The sequence below is a fragment of the Clupea harengus genome, chromosome 1, assembly GCF_900700415.2.
Source record: "Clupea harengus chromosome 1, Ch_v2.0.2, whole genome shotgun sequence".
In the NCBI taxonomy this organism is placed as follows: domain Eukaryota; kingdom Metazoa; phylum Chordata; class Actinopteri; order Clupeiformes; family Clupeidae; genus Clupea; species Clupea harengus.
Window position 1 is genome coordinate 21,204,114 of NC_045152.1, and position 20,146 is coordinate 21,224,259.

The 20,146-nt window shown below is 44.1% G+C and overlaps 2 protein-coding genes and 1 long non-coding RNA gene across 3 annotated transcripts; 2 read left to right on the forward strand and 1 right to left on the reverse strand.

The window, feature by feature from the left end:
- Nucleotides 1–368: 368 nt before the first annotated feature.
- On the reverse strand, nt 369–17,062 carry rundc3aa (RUN domain containing 3Aa). Its single transcript, XM_031571139.2, has 11 exons — nt 16,450–17,062; nt 5,302–5,417; nt 4,441–4,574; nt 4,143–4,228; nt 3,871–3,960; nt 3,633–3,713; nt 2,693–2,858; nt 2,010–2,167; nt 1,605–1,724; nt 1,204–1,310; nt 369–807 (listed from the first exon to the last, which is right to left on the reverse strand). The coding sequence occupies exons 1-11, from the start codon at nt 16,554–16,556 to the stop codon at nt 665–667; spliced, it is 1,308 nt and encodes a 435-aa protein (XP_031426999.1). The 5' UTR covers nt 16,557–17,062; the 3' UTR covers nt 369–664.
- LOC105898848 lies at nt 8,869–14,262 on the forward strand. Its single transcript, XR_001162335.2, has 3 exons — nt 8,869–9,163; nt 10,518–10,587; nt 12,003–14,262. It is a non-coding gene; the product is annotated as an uncharacterized LOC105898848 (long non-coding RNA).
- A 143-nt stretch (nt 17,063–17,205) lies between the features above and the next one.
- Nucleotides 17,206–19,773, forward strand: rnf113a (ring finger protein 113A). The gene is made up of 10 exons (XM_012825889.3): nt 17,206–17,349; nt 17,573–17,652; nt 17,771–17,869; nt 18,073–18,180; nt 18,352–18,461; nt 18,589–18,695; nt 18,810–18,899; nt 19,074–19,167; nt 19,302–19,408; nt 19,591–19,773. The coding sequence occupies exons 1-10, from the start codon at nt 17,247–17,249 to the stop codon at nt 19,665–19,667; spliced, it is 975 nt and encodes a 324-aa protein (XP_012681343.1). The 5' UTR covers nt 17,206–17,246; the 3' UTR covers nt 19,668–19,773.
- The last annotated feature ends 373 nt before the right edge of the window (nt 19,774–20,146 follow it).

The following is a 20,146-nucleotide window of genomic DNA, read 5'->3' on the forward strand; positions in this document are numbered from 1 at the left end:
AGGTCAGACGTCTTGCAGTTTATAAGATAAATCAACATAGTTGGCAGTGTACACTAAACGCAACACAGTGGCCATCAATAAACAAATGAAATAGTGACCGTTTTATGAGACTGTAGAATGACATAATTCTACTATAATAAATCTTAAACCCAACAGTGAAACCCAAACACAATGTTTATTCATCAAGCGACAAATTAATAAAAGGTTTTAAAGGGCCGACTCAGTTTTCTGGATAATGTGCTTTCCTCGTGGTTTATATATTCTTTTATCTTTCAATGTAAACTGTAATTAGTACAACTTAAATCTGGGCTGATTTCATTGAGCACAGGCGAGAAGTAATGATCAAATAGACATCCCAAATACTCTTATTCGTTTCAATCCTACATTTATTTGTCAACTGACAGACCAAACAGAAATCATGAAAAGAAACAATAACAATAACTTACAAGCTTGGATTTTAAAGTATGATTCACTTTTTGTCTAGACTGATACAGGGTGGTTGGGGAGTTATCAGAAAGGGGAGACAGGATGGGGAGAGGCTGGTAACATGTAGGACAAGGAGGTGGTGGTGGTGGTGCAGATGAGATGGATGGGCAGAACTTCCAGGGAGGTGGGAAGGGAAGGGGGGAGGGGCAAATCCACTCGTGCCCAGTCAGAGAGCACCCTAGCTGGGGGAAACGGCAGGCGTTGGCTCCTTGCTGATGTTCACCAAGCACTCACTGGACTTCAGGCTGGCCAAGGACTTACAGCTCGGCAAAGAGGCCAAAGAACCACACAGGCCCAGCATGGAGGGCGTGTAGTCTTTCCCTTTATATGAAAGGAAAGGGAAAGAAAAGGAGGAGTGGAGTGGACAGGAAGAAGGGATAGTAGAAGAGAGGAAAGCGGAGAGGAGAAGAGAAGAGCGAAAAGAATACAAGGGTTGTTGTTGTTATTCCTCTCCCACATCGCAGCCTGCATGACGACACCCACATAACTGGTACAATACGTGTATTATGGAAAAGGCAGGTTTCCATATGTATGTCAAATACCACATGTAAATCTTTGAACATGATAAATTGAGTGACGCGTGCCAATGTGGGTTTGAGCATGTGTTTGAAAAGCTGTTGTTCTGGACATATGTGACAAAGTGGGAAAGCAACAAAATAGCAAGAAAGAGAAAGAGAGAAAAGAAAGACAGAGAGACAGACAGAGACAGAGATTTACCCGTTGTACACCAGGCAGCATCTCCATTTTGTTTGTCATCTGTCTTCTGGGATTCAGAGTTCAGGCTCACGTCAGCAGAGAAGCGATCCAAACTGTCCAAACTCCTCCTGAGTAAACACACACACACACACACACACACACACACACACACACACAGATACACTCACATCTTAGATTTATTTCAAATTTGTTCAAAACATCCTGCTTTCTGGAAACCTTGTGCAACGTATAGAGAATTCCACAAACCTCTACTTTACCCAATTCAGTACACTAGAGTAACTCCCTGGATTTTCCTCGGTTTATAAAACCACACATTTTTAATATGGTCTAAAAAAGCTTTTTGTAACAGAAGATGTCATTTAGATGAAGGACCCATGAAAAACACACTGAAAATGATTTACCGACGAAACAGCTTGAAATCTTTGTGGTTCTCAGAGGATCTTACGCAAGGCCATTGGTTGACCAGAGGGATGGACAGGTTTTTGGCCAAGTGGGAGGAGTCACAGGGGATGAGGGCAGTGCTGCACAAAGGAGACAAAGACAGGAAATGCAGATCGATCTCTCTCTCTCTCTCTCTCTCTCTCTCTCCCTCCCTCCCTCCCTCTTTCTCTCTCTTCCAACATAAAGTCAGTGATGCCCGTGATTGCATATATCAGCATTACTAATAAAGTGTAAGGATCTGAATACAGATTTCAAGTGTGTACAGGTGTGAATATCTCTGTGTGTGTGTGTGTGTGTGTGTGTGTGTGTGTGTGTGTGTGTGTGTGTATGTGTGTGTGTGGACACTCATGAGGGTATTTTCTCACAGCTGTGCCTGGAGCTCCAGTATGATGGCCTCCAGCTCCTTCTTCTCCAGCTGTGTCTGCATCTCCAGCTCGTGCAGCCGGGAGCTCAGCTTCTTGTTCTCCGTCTCCACGTTCTTCAGCTGGGACTCCCGCAGGCGCACCAGCTCCTCCAAGTAGCCCTGGATCACACCCACACCAGAGGAGAGGAGAGGAGAGGAGGATCACACCCACACCAGAGGAGGAGAGGAGAGATCACACCCACACCCACACCACACCAGAGGAGAGGAGAGGAGAGGAGAGGAGGATCACACCCACACCAGAGGAGGAGAGGAGAGGAGGATCACAACCACACCAGATGAGGAGAGGAGGGGCTCAGCCAGAGACACAAAGGAATGGTGTCGAGAACATGACATTCATTCAAGGCTATGGCCAGACAGACACAGAGAAGAGGCTGACAGAAAGACAGACTGAAAGACAGAGAGAAAGGCAGAGAGACATCTAAACACTGGTACAAATATAACCATACCATGTGAATTAGCCACAGCAGACGACAGAGACCTGATGAACTAATAATACCTTAATGGTACAGTACTGTAGCCATGTTGAAGTACAATGAAGGACTCAAATCCAAATCACCTCAGTGGCAACCTATGACATGATGGCCAGGGGCCAATGGTGGTTTTAGTGCATGGATTCCAGCCCACCTTCTGTGCGTAAACGATCTTGAAGCGCTGCTCCATCTTGCGGCACTTGTTGCTCCAGCTCTCTTCGTCCGTGACCAGCGGGATGTAGGGATGCTCGGGGACGCTCTCCTCACTGGCGCTGCTGTCCACGCTGCGCCGGTCGTCCTCGTCGCTCAGGTAGTCGTAGCTACAAGAGGGGTCGCCGTGGAATAAAAGAAATCATGCACAAGATGAGCATCAGATTCACAGGGACGTAGGGTAGTAGATGGGGCTTATGGGGGTTGAATGTCTTTATTTGTGCATACAATCAATACTTATACGTGTCTATGTAAGCACATCTAGGGATTCCAGTGGCTATGTAGCATCGTGGATTTCCATTTCTGTTTATACATTTGGTGGTCTCGCTGAAAACAACAACCAAATTAAGTAACTGTTCATAAGAGCCAACTTCATTATAAGTGACTCATGGTGACTCATAGTACCCTCCTAATTGTCTGGTCATTACTGCAAATTAAGGGCTTAATAGGTAAAGGGAAAGTGCCGAACTGTTTATATGGACATGCATGACTAAGACTAGGACGTGTCAGCCTCCTCACAGTTGATGGATTAAGATTTTGTTGTCATGTTGTTTTTATGTTCCTCAACCTTTAACAGTAGGACAGAGGACATTAGTCATGCACGGAGACAGACAGTCGCCATAGTAACAGTGCATCTCACACATCCAAACAGAAGAGTGCAAAATAGAATTCATAGCCCCTCTAGAATGGAAAATACATTAAAATAAATGACACTATAAAATTATATGTTATAGCATAAAGACCCCTAGTCCTACTAAACCTGCATGTTATTGGTATTTGTCCTGACACAAAATACACAAAGTACTTTTTCAAGCAGGGAGGCATATTTAATAGTTTAATCTAAGTACTCCAAGACACTGGTGTGTGGAGTGTGGAGTACTGACCTCTGAGTAAACTTGAGGTAGGGCGTGAAGTCAATGACAGCGGGAGTCTTGCCATCCAACACCTCCCCCTTCAGACAGAAACTAAACAAGAGAATTCATTGGAGTGAGTGAAAGAGAGAGAGGAAGACAGAAATAAAGTAAAGGAGAGAAAGTCTACCTAGAAGAGAGAAAAAGAGAGAAAGTCTACTCTTCCTAATTAATGTGGTTAATTGGCTTCACGCTGGATCTGTGTGCCAACCTGAAGTCGATAGCACTTAGTCCAATGAGCATTCCTGTCAGAACCGTGGCCTCCTCCCTCAGCATGATGGCACTGTCCTCATAAAAACGCCTATATTTGACAAAGGGGGACAAAGTCAACAGAGAAAGAAAAAAATGTGAACACTGAAAAATGAAGAAACACTGAAAAGTGTTTCTGATATTTTAATGTTAAGTTTTTGCAAGGCAAATGTATGTTTTTGCCATACATAGTTCACACAGTTTAGACCGTTAGCATTGTGTGGTGGTCTTCACCTGGTTGTGCGGTTGTCTCTCAGAGCTGTGGCCACATACTCAGCAAGGCGCTTCTCCATCAGAGCGACACGTATCCACGCTCGACCCTGTCACCCACAGAATGGAATTCAGAGATGTCTAACTGTAGCCGTTACTCTGCTGACTGTTATACCTCCACACCCACAGGGCATTCATACTCATGCTCATTTCTCTGGATCAGTTGCCACCATGTCAATTGGAATGATAGGAAATATAATTGGACGATAGGAAGTAGAATGGCCAGACACACACCACACCCCTGCTCATTCTGTTTACTTGCCTTGGCTCTTGAGGTGCTGATGTTCTCAATGTTCTCAATGCTGCTGATGCAGTTGTTCTGCACTTTGCTGCACGCCAGCCGGATGTAGTCCCAAAAACTCCGCTGGCCATCAGAGCTGAACCAGCTGCCTGGACCTGCTCATGGGACACGTGCAATAGATTACATCTGCCCACAGGACAGTTATGACATACTCCTTCAAACACATGCATCTGCCGACAGGACAGTCATGACATACTCCTTTAAACACATGCATCTGCCGACAGGACAGTTCTGACATACTCCTTTAAACACATACAATAGATTACATCTGCCCACAGGACAGTCATGACATACTCCTTTAAACACATGCATCTGCCGACAGGACAGTCATGACATACTCCTTTAAACAAATGCACACGCACGCACACACGCACGCATGCACACACACACACAGACACAAAGACACACACACAGACAAACACACAGACACACACAGACACACACATTGATGGTAATGATGGGAACAGGATAGGGATTTGTGGCATGAGGCCCTAATGCCCACCAACAGATGGACTGTAATTTGATTACTGGCAATTGCTCTAGATAAACTGGCTCACTCATACCCATCAGCACCAAAGACCAAAACCTACATGCGGATATAATTCTATGGAGGTTTGTATGTCTTTGTGTGGATTTACGTGATTGAACTTCTAAGAGTTAATTCAGAGAAAAGTCAATTCATGTCTATAGTTATTGATACCAGGTTTGAATATCATATTACACAAGATATCATAAGAAATGTGTAGGTTATCTGGTAAGTAAACCTGAATATGCTCGTGGTGGTGCAAACACAATGGTTCATGTCATCACATGCTACCTTACCTTTGAATCTGTGGCTGAGGATGTGCTCCAAGATGGCAGCAAAGTTGACAAATTCTTCGCATGAGTCATCGATGGGCTCTGCTGTGTACTTCTCAAGGAGAGTCTTCACGGAGAACCTGCAGACGAATGCGAGAGAGAGACAGAGTGTGAGACAGAAAAGCCAGTGGATTTAAAAAATAAAAAAACTAGACGCGGAGAGGGAGGTCAAAAGGACAGAAGCTACGTGGACATTTAGGGTTGTTTTGGAGGGTAGAAGAGAGCCTGCCATGACTGGAAGCTGGTGGTGCGGCTAGTCTCCGGGCTCCAGTTTAAGGGCAACTCAGTGTCTTCAGCATCAGTTCAGGCCTGCTCTCTCCTCACTGACCACAGGACGGACATTTTTAGGAGCGACGCCACCGAGCGTGGTTGAGGTCACCCCCAATTGTCTTGTGTGCAACACAATGCCCCCTTCACAATGCCCCCTGGCAGAATTACCAGGCTGCAGCAACAATCAATGCCCTTGTGCCCTAACCAATGGGCTGATGACACTGTCGGCGTGGAGACCTTTGTCTGAGCTGTTGGGTTCCAAGTCCCCTGGCCCTGCTCTTAAAAGAACACTGCCATGATCAGAGAATGACCGAATCCCTCTCTCTCTCCTTTTTCTGTCCATCAGCCACACAAATGCACACACACACACACATTCTACCCACCCCTTTTGTACGTGTGGTGGTCTGATCTATTTAGGGCTGTTCCCACTGCTTAGAAGCGTTTGGTTGGTGACCTCCCCACCTAGCCCCAGTGACCCAACCCAACACAGAGCAGGACACACGAGACAGGCACGGCATGCCGAGCCGTGAGCCTCCTCCTCGATAACGGAAAGGAATCCGCTGGGACGGCGTATTTGCTTTCGTGGGCGAAAGTGGCTTTTGACTTCCTCCACTTCCTCTCAGCCGGTCCTCCATGGGCAACACCAGCATCACTGAGGGGAAGACGGCCCTGTCTGTGGGCAAAACGTCGTTAGCCAGGGGCAAGACCACCGTCTCCATGGGCGGCTCGTCTATCTCACGTGGCATCACCACCACCTCCATGGGTGACTCCGCCATCAAGCGGGAGAAGACCACCATCTCCATGGGGAGAGCGAGCTTCAGCAGGGGCACGACCACCACCTCCTTCCGAAAGGCAATAATGCCAAAGCGAAGGACCACTTAGATAAAAAAAAAAGAAACGGACACAGACACAAGGGATGAAGCAAACAGTAAGGCAAGGGGCAAAGGAAACACCGACAGACGAACCGGAACCAGCTACTTCAAAGGGGAAAGCATCTCTCTTGATGAGGAAGACCTCGTTCATCAGAGGCAAGACCTCCATACTGAAAACCAGGAAGACCGTCTCTTGGGGAAGGACCTCCGTCTCCAGGAGCAAGACCAAGGTTAGGAGGGGGGGGACCGGGCTGGCTGTGGGCACGACCACACTTAGCCACGGTGACACCACAAGCTCCCTTAGCAAAGCCACCATATCAAGAGGAGAGAAGTCGGTGACAGTGGTCAAAACCTCGGTCAAAAGGGGAAGGGAGTCTAAATGGAACATTTACTGGAACTTCGACCTGTGACTGTTTCATACAAGCACACACACACACACACACACACACACACACACACACACGCAAATACATAGACTGGAGGATGTAGATACTTTCATCATTTCAGATGAACTCTACATTACACAAGTGGTATGTACTATGAGCCTAATGCTATGCGCTTAATGCTAAAGTATTAACCAAGATCTCACAGTAAATCTCAAATTTGACAAACATGTTATGGAGTGCCATGTAGGATTATGACCGACCAATCTGCTGTCAAAGAGAAATCATCTGATGAACGCATGATGTTTAGGAACCTCCCTTTGAATAACATTCTAATGCGAAGGCGATGTAATGTGCTTGGAATGACAGACAGGCTGTTGGTGTGTGTTGGTTGAAGGCGTGAATGGAGCAGCTGGTTTTACTATAGTAGACGTTAACAAGAGAGCATCAGTGTTGAGTAGGATGTAGAACTGGTTGGTACACAATGTTATACTCAAGTACCCTAGAATTTGGTTTTTCTGTGCCTCATTCAAAAGTCGAAGTTGAGTCGGAAGTCATTCAGTGATTAATCTATTTACATCAAGGGGCAAAACAACTATAACAAACAATTAAACCCACCACTTGAAGATTGTTAGTACAGTATGAGGATACACCAATTCCAAATGTATGTTAATTCCTGGAGCCTTTTTGATGTACTTAGCTTGGCTATGTATAAAACAGTATAAACATTGTAGTAGATATGCATTTAAATCAAACACTTCATGTCTAACAAAACCCATTGGAAATAATTTTATGGAGAGAGTGATGGTGAGAGAATTTAAATTGAAAGAGAATTTTTGATTTGTAGTTAGCGAGTCCATGGCAAAGACATTTGTCATAAACCCTACTGAAACAATAGACAAACATTACATCATGAAACGATGTGTTGTGGAAGAACCAAACACCACACAGCATCGCAAGCAAATCAATGTATGCCTTACAGATTGTTCCTAAGGAAGTGAAAAGTGGAACCTTGTTAAGTACAGTATGGCAACTCATGACACCAGTAAGAAGAGGCTTTGTGAGACAATGTGAGACTTTGAGCTCTGAACTGAAGACAAATACATAAGTATCACACTTTATTCCATGTTGAGTACAGTACAGCTCCAAGGCTACCTCTCCCCTACCAGAGAGCAGTTCTGCAGGGTACAATGCTACAGGACCCAGTGATGTCACCACCGATTGTCCACTGTACAACAATGTGGCCTTCACTGTGTTCCTCTGTGGCCCCCCAGGATCGGGGACAATGAGATCCACTGTCCCGCCGGCCCCCAGCTCTGGGCTGCGGCCTCCTACGGCAGCCTCTGTCCATTCAGGGCGCTCAGGGATGGTATGTGGCCCAGCCGAACCCACGTCGGACTGCTCAACAGGCGCATTATGCTACCGGTGGGCTGCGCTGTCCACATTTAGCATTCTGGTCCTGGTGCGGACGCTTGCCTCTGCTTTCGCTCTCTCTCTCTCTTTCTGTTTCTCTTCATCACACCCGGAGAAGGCACGCTGTGCGCCGGGATGTGCTGCTGCCGCTCGAGCATGCAATGAGCCGCGACATTCGCTGAAGTTCCCCTACCCTGGAACCCCCCCCCCCTCCCCCAAAAAAATCAGTAAAAATCAGTAAAAGAGAAGAAAAACATTGGAAAAACAAAACTGCTGTTGATCTTTCAGGCTGGCTCGGGGACCTCTTGCCTGAAGTTATTTCCATGGGGAACACCAGCATCACCGAGGGCCGGACGGCCATGAACCTGGGCGGCACGTCCTTGAAGCGGGACAGTACCAAGATTCAGATGGGCAGCTCATCCATCAGCCGAGGAAAGAGCACCACCTCGCTGGGCTCCGGGACCATCACCAGCGGCAAGACCAAAATCTCCATGGGAGGTGCCTTCTTCAGTCGAGGAACCAAGACCACATCTTTCCGAAAGGCATTCATGGCCAAGCGCAAGAAAACAACCCTCTAACCACCAAGGGGGAACATCAGCGCAGGGGATAGGGGTGGGATGGGGTGGGATGGGGATGGTCGAGGGTAACATTTACTGGTGTGACAGTTAAATAAGTAATACAAAAAAAAAACATTCGTCCAAGCGGAAAAGAAATATGTGACACCATCACTGGGAACTGTTGCTGAGGATTGTCGACTCTCATCTTCAAATGAACACGATTCTGCCTGATTCTGTTTTTGCACTTAATTACTCAAGGATTGAATTAGCAAGGACCAGGATTTTTCTCTCTTTTCAATTATGATTCCACAGGATTTTACAAAGAAAACAGGTTAGTATCTTTGTATTCTTTGCAGATCTGTATCTAGCCATTTGTGCTAGTTCGGTAGTTTTCTAGTCATGATTCCTTGTCTCAAAGTGCATTACTGCACCTAGTGCCTGTATGAAAGATACATATAGGGTTGCAGTGTGCTTTCTGAGATGCTTGCTTTGCTCTCGAGTATCATTTTCCTTCTCGGACATCATTATAGACTATAGAGCATGTGAATTGACTCATCAGCACATAAATGATTCATTTAGCTGCTTGGGAAAGCAATTTCATCCAATAAATCTTGATCACAGCCGCTGTATAGCTGAAGTATAGAGCTTGGGTGTGGGCCGTTGTTCCACAATGGCTGTACTCAAATGTTGTTGAAGTGTTGGGGCTTCACCAGCTGGATAGAGTTAAGAGCCAGCCTACTATACTCTCATAAGGCCACAAACAAACATGTTTGCACTAGCTGTTATGCTGCTTTCATGACAATCCTGGCTTTCAAGACCCTGGACCCAGCTGATAGATGGAGGATGTCCTACTATAGAATGGCAGCCCACTGTCACAATGACTGACAGTGTCTAGAAGATGTGGCCAGGGTGGTCATAGATGTTGATCTGCAACTTGGAAGTGTTTACCCCCTAAAATGAATGTTCCAACACAATTCAATACAGACTCTAGCCTAGTTGGACAGCAAGGGAAGAGGTTTGGTCATCTGTGTGGACCTGAAACAATACCAGTGGATCTTGAGATGGAACCACACTGATTTGATTGATGGTCTTCTGAGTTGGTTGGTCAGTAAGTGGTCACACAGTGGACATTCATTTTGCAGGGGAGTCCAGTGAAAATGAGGAATTTTTTACATTTTTAAAATTAGGGAAAATTTTGATCAATTTCATGGGGGTGTGAGGCAGAGGGGCGGGTTTCAAATAGCTGGCATGCCTGAGATGCAAATAGGCTCGACGGCCTCGGCAAGATGCTCTTGGTACGATTCGTCACTGAAAAACAAATGTGCAGCCATGTAACAAATGTCTTTTGTGCCCCCAACTCGCCCACTCTGGGCCTCTGCCAGCACTGAGTGGCACTGTGTGAAAACGCACTCTGTACAGTCTGTCTCTACACAACTCTTGTTGTGCCAGTTTGATTCATATATGTGTGGGTGGCTGGGTGGATGCCTGTGTGTGTAGTTCTAAGTGGGGGGTTGGTTCCTGATGTGATTATCCATATTATATATTTATTGTGATTACAGAAGTGTTGACGGTCACTCTACTCTCCTCTCTTCTGATGCACCCTATTTTTCTTCTCTTTTTCTTTCTCCTCTACATTCTCCCCTTTCTTCTCATTTCATCTCCCCTCCTCTCTATCTATCTCTCAGCAGGATGTGCAAAACCATCTGACTGTGGGGCCCTGTGTTTGGCCCCGGCCTCTCCTGCTGTTCTGTGATGGTGGGTGTCTTAACTGTCAGGCAGGCAGACGTGTGGGTGGGCTTCCCTCTGTGTCTTGCCACAGGACAGGTGGTCCCCTTGACAACAAAGGGAGCCATCCGTCCATAAAAGAGGGAGCCTGGTTGTGTCCTTGTCTCCACAGAGATATTCATGCTCAGAAGATCCCAGACACGCTACTGCAGTAATTACCATGAGCCTGTGTTTTGTTTAAGCAAAGCCCAAATCAACCAGACCATACCTGCACTCTGAGTATACATTCCCCCCACTGTTCTTGCCATGGCTATACAACGGCAATGTGGTCATATGATGTCTACACATAACCCCATCACTTGAGAGACTGAGGTCCACACCCAAATGATAAAGGCTTCTTCTGACTTTGGTCTGTGCAGACCTATTTAATCTCTAGGACTGAGAGTATATAGGGGGCAGGTATATTATGAGGTGGTACAAAGCAAGTGTATCTGAGGGTAGGAGCTTGGGAAATTGATGAGAGATTTCAGAAATTAGTTAGAGTTCAAAGACATTGTGAATATGTGAGAAAGCTGTTTAAGGAAGTCGTATGGCCAGCCCTGGTAATGTAGGGAGATGCGAGAGATTCTGAAAGAAGACTTTAAAAAGAATTGAAGCTGTGTGAAGATTGTGCCAGTAAGCAAGTCATTTGAGGTAGTAGACTAGCGTAATGTGCATCTAAACTAACATTAAGCAATGTACATCTGCAGATCTAAACTGTTGTACTGGCCTTATTAGCATAATACCTGTTAGCTCATGCTAAATGTGGAACAGAGGTGAAACTTGCAAAGTGTACAACAATGCATGACAGTTGGGCTGTTTGGCCACATTGATGTTGCTCTTTTCACTGTAAGTGGTCACAAGAGAGCTGGCTGAGTAGGTTTTTATATCTCCCTTACAATGGACAATAGGATGGCCTCTTGAGTGGATGAAAAAGGTTTTTATGTGGGAATGGTGGGCTGAAGTGAGACAGAGATATACCAAAGGGACAGAGAGGATAAACAACAAGAGGTGATGAGAGAGAGAGAAGTAAAGGATTAGAATGGAGAATGAGAATAAGGGCTGTCACACACTTATTTCTCCCTTTTCACTGTAGATCAAACTCCGAAAGGAGAATTCTTCTTGAGCATCCTGTCCATGCTATCTTTGAACGAGTCACTTTGGTGGCCATAGTCCCTCAGATGTTGTTGTAAATTAGCAATCTACCAAAGCTCCTTCAGACGTATAATGTCATGTTAAGAATATTCCCACTGTTTCTTGACTGCACTTAATAAATAGTTATAAACCTTCACATGCCTTCTGTTTTGAGAAATTACCCATTTGAAAAACTGCTCATTAGTTGTGTAGGAGGGCAGGTTAACATAAGTCCTTCCAGGAACACTAACTATCCCATTTATGTTTCTCAGGTTCTCCGTGCCAGCGTCTGCTGTGGTCACATGGAAGTGATCTGCAACACCATAGGCTATTGGTTTCTCTATGATAGCCATGCTCTCTATTTCGAGGTTTCTAACAACAATTGAATTTGGACCTAAACTGATGTGATTCGACAAAATAGAACAAAACAATGAAATAAAGTGGTCTAAAGAATTTTTGATCCACAAGTCTGAGGAAAGCTAGAGTCACTCTGCAAAATTACTACAAATTAGGCGAATGGTGATGGTTTATGTGTCCTTACATCTATAGTCAATAAAAGCCAATATCGGTGGGCAACTAATTATTTATCCCTGGCTGAAAGCTTAAAAACAGGATACAATAACTAGAGAGCATATCCCTCTGGAGACCATCCCAAGGACTGGAATGAGAAGACACACAAGGACATTTCAAGTTGGATTCACAAACAGAAATCTCACTACAGATGGAATTCTGTTTCCCCAGATCTGACCTGTAATGGCCACTGCTTCACTCTGAGGCACACACTAAATCATGGAGAGAGAGAGAACAAACCCTGATCCCCTACATTCAAACTACATACACAAGGTTTTGCATGACACTCTGTTGTTATGTAGACATGGGTCTTTTTCTGAGAAGCCTGCAACACCCAGGGCAGCCAAACATCCATCTTAAATGATTAGGGGTGGATTCACCATGTCCCAAATATCCAAATCAATATTCGATATGTAAACTCCCAGTTATATCCAAATGCAGACTACACCCTATATGAAACAACTCAAACTCAGATGATTATGAATAATTCCGCAAATCAAGATACTCTCTACAAGTACTCTTTTCCCACGACACAGGACTGAGTTATCCAATAGTTATCCTTGTCGCATGACTGTGTATGTTTGGGGCGGGAAAATGTTAAATGTGTGATTGGGTTTAATAACAAATGTCCAAGGTAGAATAAGCTTCGCAAATGACAACAAATATACGCTTTATTAACAGCATACATGTGGATTTTCATTAATTCATTCAATTTATTAGATGCATTTTTTTGGTCGGGTTATTAGCTGACTAGGGGGAGGTCCGGGATAAAATAGCTTCCTTGTGAAACTAACCGCTTCAGTCAGTCATAACCTTGTGTGAGAAATTAAGATCTCCACACTGTCAAATTCTGTCAGCCTCAATGCAATATCCCTCAGTGAAACACACAGGCACACACACACACACACAGCTCAGCAGTCAATTTGCTGGAGTCCCTGAACACAAAGCAAAGCGGCCCGTCCTGCTTTGCAGATCACTGCGCAATCATCTCCACCAAACTGCACTCAGCCCAGCCTAGCCCAGCCCAGCCCAGCCCAGCCCAGCCCAGCCCAGCCCAGCCCAGACCAGACCAGACCAGACCACTGAGGAGCAGTTGGAGGCTGGAGGCCCATAGTTCCTGGGAGTAGGAAGGCTACTGGAACATGAGGGATCACTCATATAAAGCTATATATCAGCTTGGCATATATCAGCGAAGTCTATCTGGTAGTCAGCTGATGGACACAGATTTGGAGAGAGGCTGCAGAGACAACATGGCAGCATGTCCTCATATTTCAAGATCCATGGAAAAGTAATTTCCTACGGTCCATCTTTCACTGGCTATCTGCCCTGTCTGATGCTGGACAGTATGTCAAATTGAAAAGGGGGGTAACGTCATCTTCTACTCAGATCTGGGATGCCGTTTTGGAGCTGAGGGTTGTAACCGACAGTGAGGGGAAATAAGTGTTGTGATTTCTTGACATGTTGAAAACCTCTTGGCTCTGCGAGAGACAGAGATGGTCACGGTCATTCTCTACCTTAAAGTAGTTAAATGTTGCTTGAACAGCAAAATAAATCTGTGTTGGTCCTTGCCATGAAATAAGTTGGTAGTTATCTGGAGATCAGCGTATGCCCTCTTCAGAGCAGTAATAACAAAGTCAAGTTTGAACTTTTATTTTGAAGTCTCGTGTTTTTGTCTCAACGTCTTTGGAGTTTGTGTCAATTAAAAGAGTTCTTGGCTCAGTTGCTTGAAGGAAAGATTACAGGAGAAAAAAAAAGGATAAATAGCAAATTTTGAACAAGTACGTCTTTGTCTACAACCCTAATATTTGTCGAGGTCTTAAGTCCATGTTGAAAATCTTTCCTTTTGTTTTCTCATCTGACGTATGTTACATGTGATACTGTGTTTAACCCAATCAGTGTTTTCAAGTGGAGCAGATAGCAGAACCTTACAGAGTGTAATAAACATTGCTCATCCTGTCTCAAGCAGACTCCTGTTGCATTATTGCCATGAAATACATTGAAAGTTTTCCCTTGGACTCCAAACATCCTTTAATGTCTTGGCTACATTACGTGGACCCATGCATGAGGCATAATGCCAAAGAATAGTCGGTCATGTTTTTCTATTAGCTAGTCCCAAACTGACCAAGGGCAGATTAAAGAGATTCATTGTGTGTGTGTGTGTGTGTGTGTGTGTGTGTGTGTGTGTGTGTGTGTGTGGGCATGGGTTGGAGAGTGGTGGTGGGCTTGTTGATGTCACACCTGTTCATCTTCTGCCTAAGAACAATCATGTCCTTCAGGACATCACTGACGTTCCCATGACAACATGACAATGGGTCTGCTATGCCTGAACAGGTGTCCGAGTGAGAGATCCTCTGTCCATTCACAGAGCGCACAGAGCAAGGGCCACACCCTGGGCTAGTGTCCCCCCGCTGGGGGGCTGAGAGGCGGAGAGAACTACACACATGGCTCTGTCCTGACGGTCTGATTTAACCATATTATGCCACTGACTTCGTACTTCCCTCGAGGACACTGCTGCGATTATAAGTGGAGGTGAGGTGCTTTTCTTTGCATTGCAAGTATAACTACACTCCCTTTTTTAATTTTTTTATGATTATTTGATTTTACCCATTGTTAATTTCCCTGTCTGTCAGTCATCACTAATTGATGCACTTTCACATCACTGTGATATAATTGAAGGTTTGAAGTACTAACACACTGATACAAACACGTACATAAAAAGGAGATCGTATTGCAAGATGTTATACTTTGTGTCTGAATCCCTAATCTAACCAAATCAATGGTGACAACAAAAACGAATCAGGAAATGAGGAACCCCCAGCCTAAAACGCCAGTATATCCATTGAGAGTCTGTGGCTCTTTCTAGTCTGGAGTTCATAACTATTTCTAGACTGGGCTCAATTTGAGATGAATGGGGAGAAAATTTGATAAGTGAGAAAAAAATGAAATGCATCTATGTTTTATGACACGTGATGCTTTCCGTGTTCCTTGGAGTTAAGCATCAATAATGTTCCCATGGCAACAGGATAAAGCACTGCACAAGTTTCCAGTTAATCATAAAACAGATGCATTAGAGTGAGCCATATGGATCGATTTAAGAAAGGAAATTTGGATAATGCCATGGTCAGACGATCCATAATGACTTTCCCTCGATGATATTTCTCATGCACAAACAGTGACTGACTACAGCTGACTGAGGCAAGTGCCTGAACTGGCAAAATCCCTGCATCCGTCGGGCTCAGCTGTGCATTTAGCATCACACGACACCACTTTATGTGAACGGACGTGATGACGCAATGGATGCTCGAGCTGGGTGGCTGCTGCAGGCTCCTTATACCTATTGTAATTAAATCATTATTGAAATCAAGTTGTTTGAAATTAACGAATCGTTTATAGTGATATACCATACCACCCTACCCTGTATAGGCCAATAATATTTAGGCTACCCGATCCTTGTTTCACCGCTCTGCTTCGGATGCGGTTCCCCACAGTAGCCTTCACTCCTGTATCAGGCTATGTCCTTACCTTAAGGTTGTCGTCATTGGCAACAACATCTTCCATTATGTTCTCACTCTTATAAAATAAAGTTTTACAGCTTTTGCTGAGACAGTATCCAGTACGTGTCGCGTATCTTATAACGCAAACGCAGGTGGATAGTCTGCGTTACAGTAGCCTACACGGGAAGATTCACCTGAAGGTGAAAATCTACGTGCCCCTATTTAGCCTATTTAAGTAGCCCATGCAGCACTACCCAACTCCTTAAAATAAATTAAAAAAATGAAAATAGTGTAATACAGTTACAATACAACAGTGTAATATATCCTAGCCTATATGACTACATTTATAATGCCGGCTATATCATCATATAATGAATGTTTACATATTGTGAGTGGCCTAACGTTTCATGTCAATCCTGGACGTTCCCGACAGCAGACTCGACTCGCATTTCCTCGAAGAAACATCTAATCTCATCTCGTGAGAGAAAAATAAACATGAAACCCCCAAAGACCCACAACCGTGCTTTTTCAGTACACAGAACATGCAAAGATTTCATGTTAGGGGGAATTGTGCATTTCATGCTGACGTAGCCTAGCTATACAACAAAACACCGCTCATGAAACGTCTCCACCACCAAACAGTGACTTTTACTACCTGCAAACGGTGATGAGGTTCTTGCGTTCCACGCCAACGTTTCGAGAAGATGCCTTTTTCGATGTCAGACCCATAGCCATCGCGGTCTGGAGGCAGCCTGATTCCATTCGGCTGCTTGGAGCCTTTGGGGAGACCTGCACCAAGTAACACCCTGTCTCGCTAAGCCATACAAAATACACCGGGGTCAAGGCTCCTCACGCTTCATCAATGATGTTTGTGACGGGCGCAACTTCTTCCCAAAGCAGGATCACAGAGACCCCTTACGGAACGATAGAATGGTGAGATGAGCTTGCAAGTCTCTAACAGAAAAGGGATAGCCAATGAGAAGCAGATCAATAGGCTATGAAATCCAATGTGAGAGAGTTTGGTGTCGTCAAATGTAGCCATTTTTTTTTTTTTAAATGTTTCACGAATCAATCTTAGGTTAGCCTATTTTGCCTCGGACAACACCGATTTATGGTTTGTTTGTTTTTTGGAGGAAAGCAGGAAAAGTAGTTATTTGAGAACAAATGCCCTCCAGGGCGAAATAAAATAGTATGTGTAGTATATCATAGGCCTATACAAACTGATTTAAAATAATTTGTGTCATTACCACATATCAAATTACCATAAACAGTCAATAAAATACCAATAATGAACTACCATAAAAAGTCAAAACATCCTGTTTGCAATCTTCTCTATCGCCACGTGATGGCATCAGAACGCGCTAACTCCAAACGTAGGAGGGCGCTCTAGCGTGGCTCAAGTGTGGTTTTCAAACATCACTTGCTCTTGTAATGTTTTGACGGTAAGTAAAGATGGCGGAATCGGGCGAGTCGAAGCCTATCTGTACGTTTTTGTTCAAAAAATCTAAGAAGAAGTTTAGCGCTCGGAAGAGAAAAGCCAGTGGGAGCGATAAAGGTAATAAAAATAATCTTATGTGTGTCATCTTCGGTCACGAATGACTAAACTTCATAAACCACGGATTCTCTTGAGGAAGCTCAGTGACTAGCTGAAGTAGTTCGGTTTGGCTTAACATGTAAACCCAGCTAAGGCAACAGATTAGCAGCGTTTGCACGCACTTTACCGCAGCTTAATATTTCTGCAAAGTTAAGAATGTTGTGTGGATCTGTTATGTTTTAAGATGGCAGTAGCGACGAGGAGAAGAGCACAGTTGTCCGCCGGGAGAAGAAGGCAAACATCGAAAACCCCATGATTCAGAAGGTGGGTACTCAGAGACCAACTCTACAGTCGTCTTGGACCCTGATAGCATGATGATGTTTTTTGATATTCAAGTTATGTATTTCAAACATCGTGAGCATACGTTGTGTTTGTCATTTAGACTAAGAAAGTCGAGAAGGAGGTTGTTGCGTCAAGTGATAGTGATAATAACCATGACGAAGAGAAGGTGGCCGTTGCCTACAAGTCTACACGCTCTGCGGTAAGTTGGCCGAGAACTAATCGTGAACTATATATTGTTTGTTTGTGTGTGTGTGCGTGCGCGCGCACGCCAGGAATAACATCATGAACACACACTATGAGATCTCTAGGTAGTGAAAGTAATACTGTATCATTTTACGCACTTTGTCTCGGATATTATGGACAAGCCATTGGGGTTTATCTTTTTCTCCCTTCACCGTGTAGAAACCAGAGGGCCCTGACGATATGGGTGCTACTGCTACCTATCAACTGGACACAGACAAGGATAATGATGCCCAGGCCATCTTTGAACGCAGCCAGCAACTCCAGGAGGTCAGACATAGTGTTCCAGTTATTGTGTGGCAATAGGAATTTTACTGAAGTGCATTTTCAAATGACACAATTTGCATTCTTTAGTCAACCACACCCGAAATGTGTGGCACACTGCATAGAGCGCATTTCTCATCTGTTGTTAATACTTCACTCATTCATTCCTGCATCAAGGAGTTGACTGACAAAGGTGTTGACAAGGTGTATCGTGGTATCAACAACTACCACAAGTACATCAAGCCCAAAGACTCCACTATGGGTAATGCATCCTCAGGAATGGTCAGGTAGGTGTACAGACGCTGAGCAGTCGGAACAGCTCTTGTAGATTCTCATTTTCACTCTTTAAGGAGCATCTGCTCAGTGATGAGGAATCAGATTGTGCTGACTTGGCACTGCTGTCCCTTGTTTCAGGAAAGGCCCCATCCGAGCCCCAGAGCACCTCAGAGCTACAGTGAGGTGGGACTACCAGCCAGACATCTGCAAAGACTACAAGGAAACAGGCTTCTGTGGTTTTGGAGGCGAGTCATGCTGTAAACTGGATAACTGGCTGGGAATGAATTTGGAAATGTTTTTATGTTTGTCTGTTGTGTTTGGGGTGTTCATTTTATTCTGTTTGGGTTTTTACTTTGCAGACAGTTGTAAGTTCTTGCACGACCGCTCAGACTACAAACATGGCTGGCAGATAGAAAGGGAATTGGATGAAGGGAGATATGGTGCAAACGGTGAGTAAGGCTATTCATAGTTATCGATACTTTAAAAGAAAGAAAATGTAACCGCTTTCAGACAGTGCTGAGGATGTGTAATTGTCATAATTGTTTTTTTTAAATTTATTGTTAAGGATTATATTTTCTATTCATTTTTTGTTTTAATAACTATGTAATATGTTCCTTTTCTAGATGAGGAGAACTATGAAATTAGCAGTGATGATGAAGACTTTCCCTTTAAGTGCTTCATCTGCAGAGAATCTTTCAAAAACCCAATTATAACAAAGTAAGGGTCATTTTAATAGTGTATATTGTCATATTTACCAGTAAACTCAACCATACAACTGAATAGATATGGGTGGAGGGTCATCATAAACAGAAGCTAACTGGATTAATGAAATCTTGGGTGATGTGCTTTAGGTGTCGGCATTACTTCTGTGAGACCTGTGCCCTTCAGCATTACCGTAAATCCAAGCGCTGTTACGTGTGTAATGTCCAGACCAATGGCGTTTTCAACCCAGCGAAAGGTCAGTACCATACAGTCATTGAGATTTTGACTTTTGATCCTGATGATACATTCAATTGGCCAAGGGTTGTTTACTTTGAATGGGAAGAGCCTGTTTACCCACTACCAACCACAGAAAGCTGCAGTCATTGTTGTCAACAACTAATGTAAGAAAGTTGATCCAATCTTTCCCTTTTCTTTTAGAACTGATGTCAAAGTTAGCGAAGCATCAAGCTGCTGCTGCTGCCGCTGACCAGCCACCATCTGAAGAGGACGACTAGCATCACGTCCGGCTCCCTTTTAATTGTGTATTGACTGTTTTTAAAAAATGTGTATTGTGTTAGTCATTGATCAGTGGTGAACCCTTGGAATAAAAAGTAAATTGGATTTTTTTTATTTTTAATTGTTTTACATTACTTTTATTGACGTCAACAAAATACAATCCAAAGTCCTGAGGTGCGAGAGGTTTAGAATTCAAGAAGAAAAATAAATGTACCACTCTCATCCATGCAAACAGCAAGAAGACGCAACAAAGATCAAAGCAACACTGCTGGAACATTCAGTTGGTAAATGGACACGTTCAAAATAGCAGGTGTAACAGAAGCCCCTCAGAAACCAACCTGTGTCTAAACTACATTGTATTCAACAAGGCTTTCAGGCCATCCAAGTTTAATACAACCCACTTGCAGGCTTGAGTGCACTTAGAAACTTAACTTCCTTTAATCATTCTTCACACCAAATGACTGAATTCAAGTCCTTG

Bases quoted from the DNA above. Each gene is read 5' to 3' on its own strand.
- rnf113a (XM_012825889.3), top strand. From the start codon at position 17,247: ATGGCGGAATCGGGCGAGTCGAAGCCTATCTGTACGTTTTTGTTCAAA. The intron at 17,350-17,572 runs GTAATAAAAATA...TTATGTTTTAAG, and splicing joins AGCCAGTGGGAGCGATAAAG to ATGGCAGTAGCGACGAGGAG. The intron at 18,181-18,351 runs GTCAGACATAGT...TCCTGCATCAAG, and splicing joins GCAGCCAGCAACTCCAGGAG to GAGTTGACTGACAAAGGTGT.
- rundc3aa (XM_031571139.2), bottom strand. From the start codon at position 16,556: ATGGAATCAGGCTGCCTCCAGACCGCGATGGCTATGGGTCTGACATCG. The intron at 2,859-3,632 runs GTCAGTACTCCA...CCCCTCTTGTAG, and splicing joins TACCTCAAGTTTACTCAGAG to CTACGACTACCTGAGCGACG. The intron at 2,168-2,692 runs GTGGGCTGGAAT...GGTGTGATCCAG, and splicing joins AGATCGTTTACGCACAGAAG to GGCTACTTGGAGGAGCTGGT.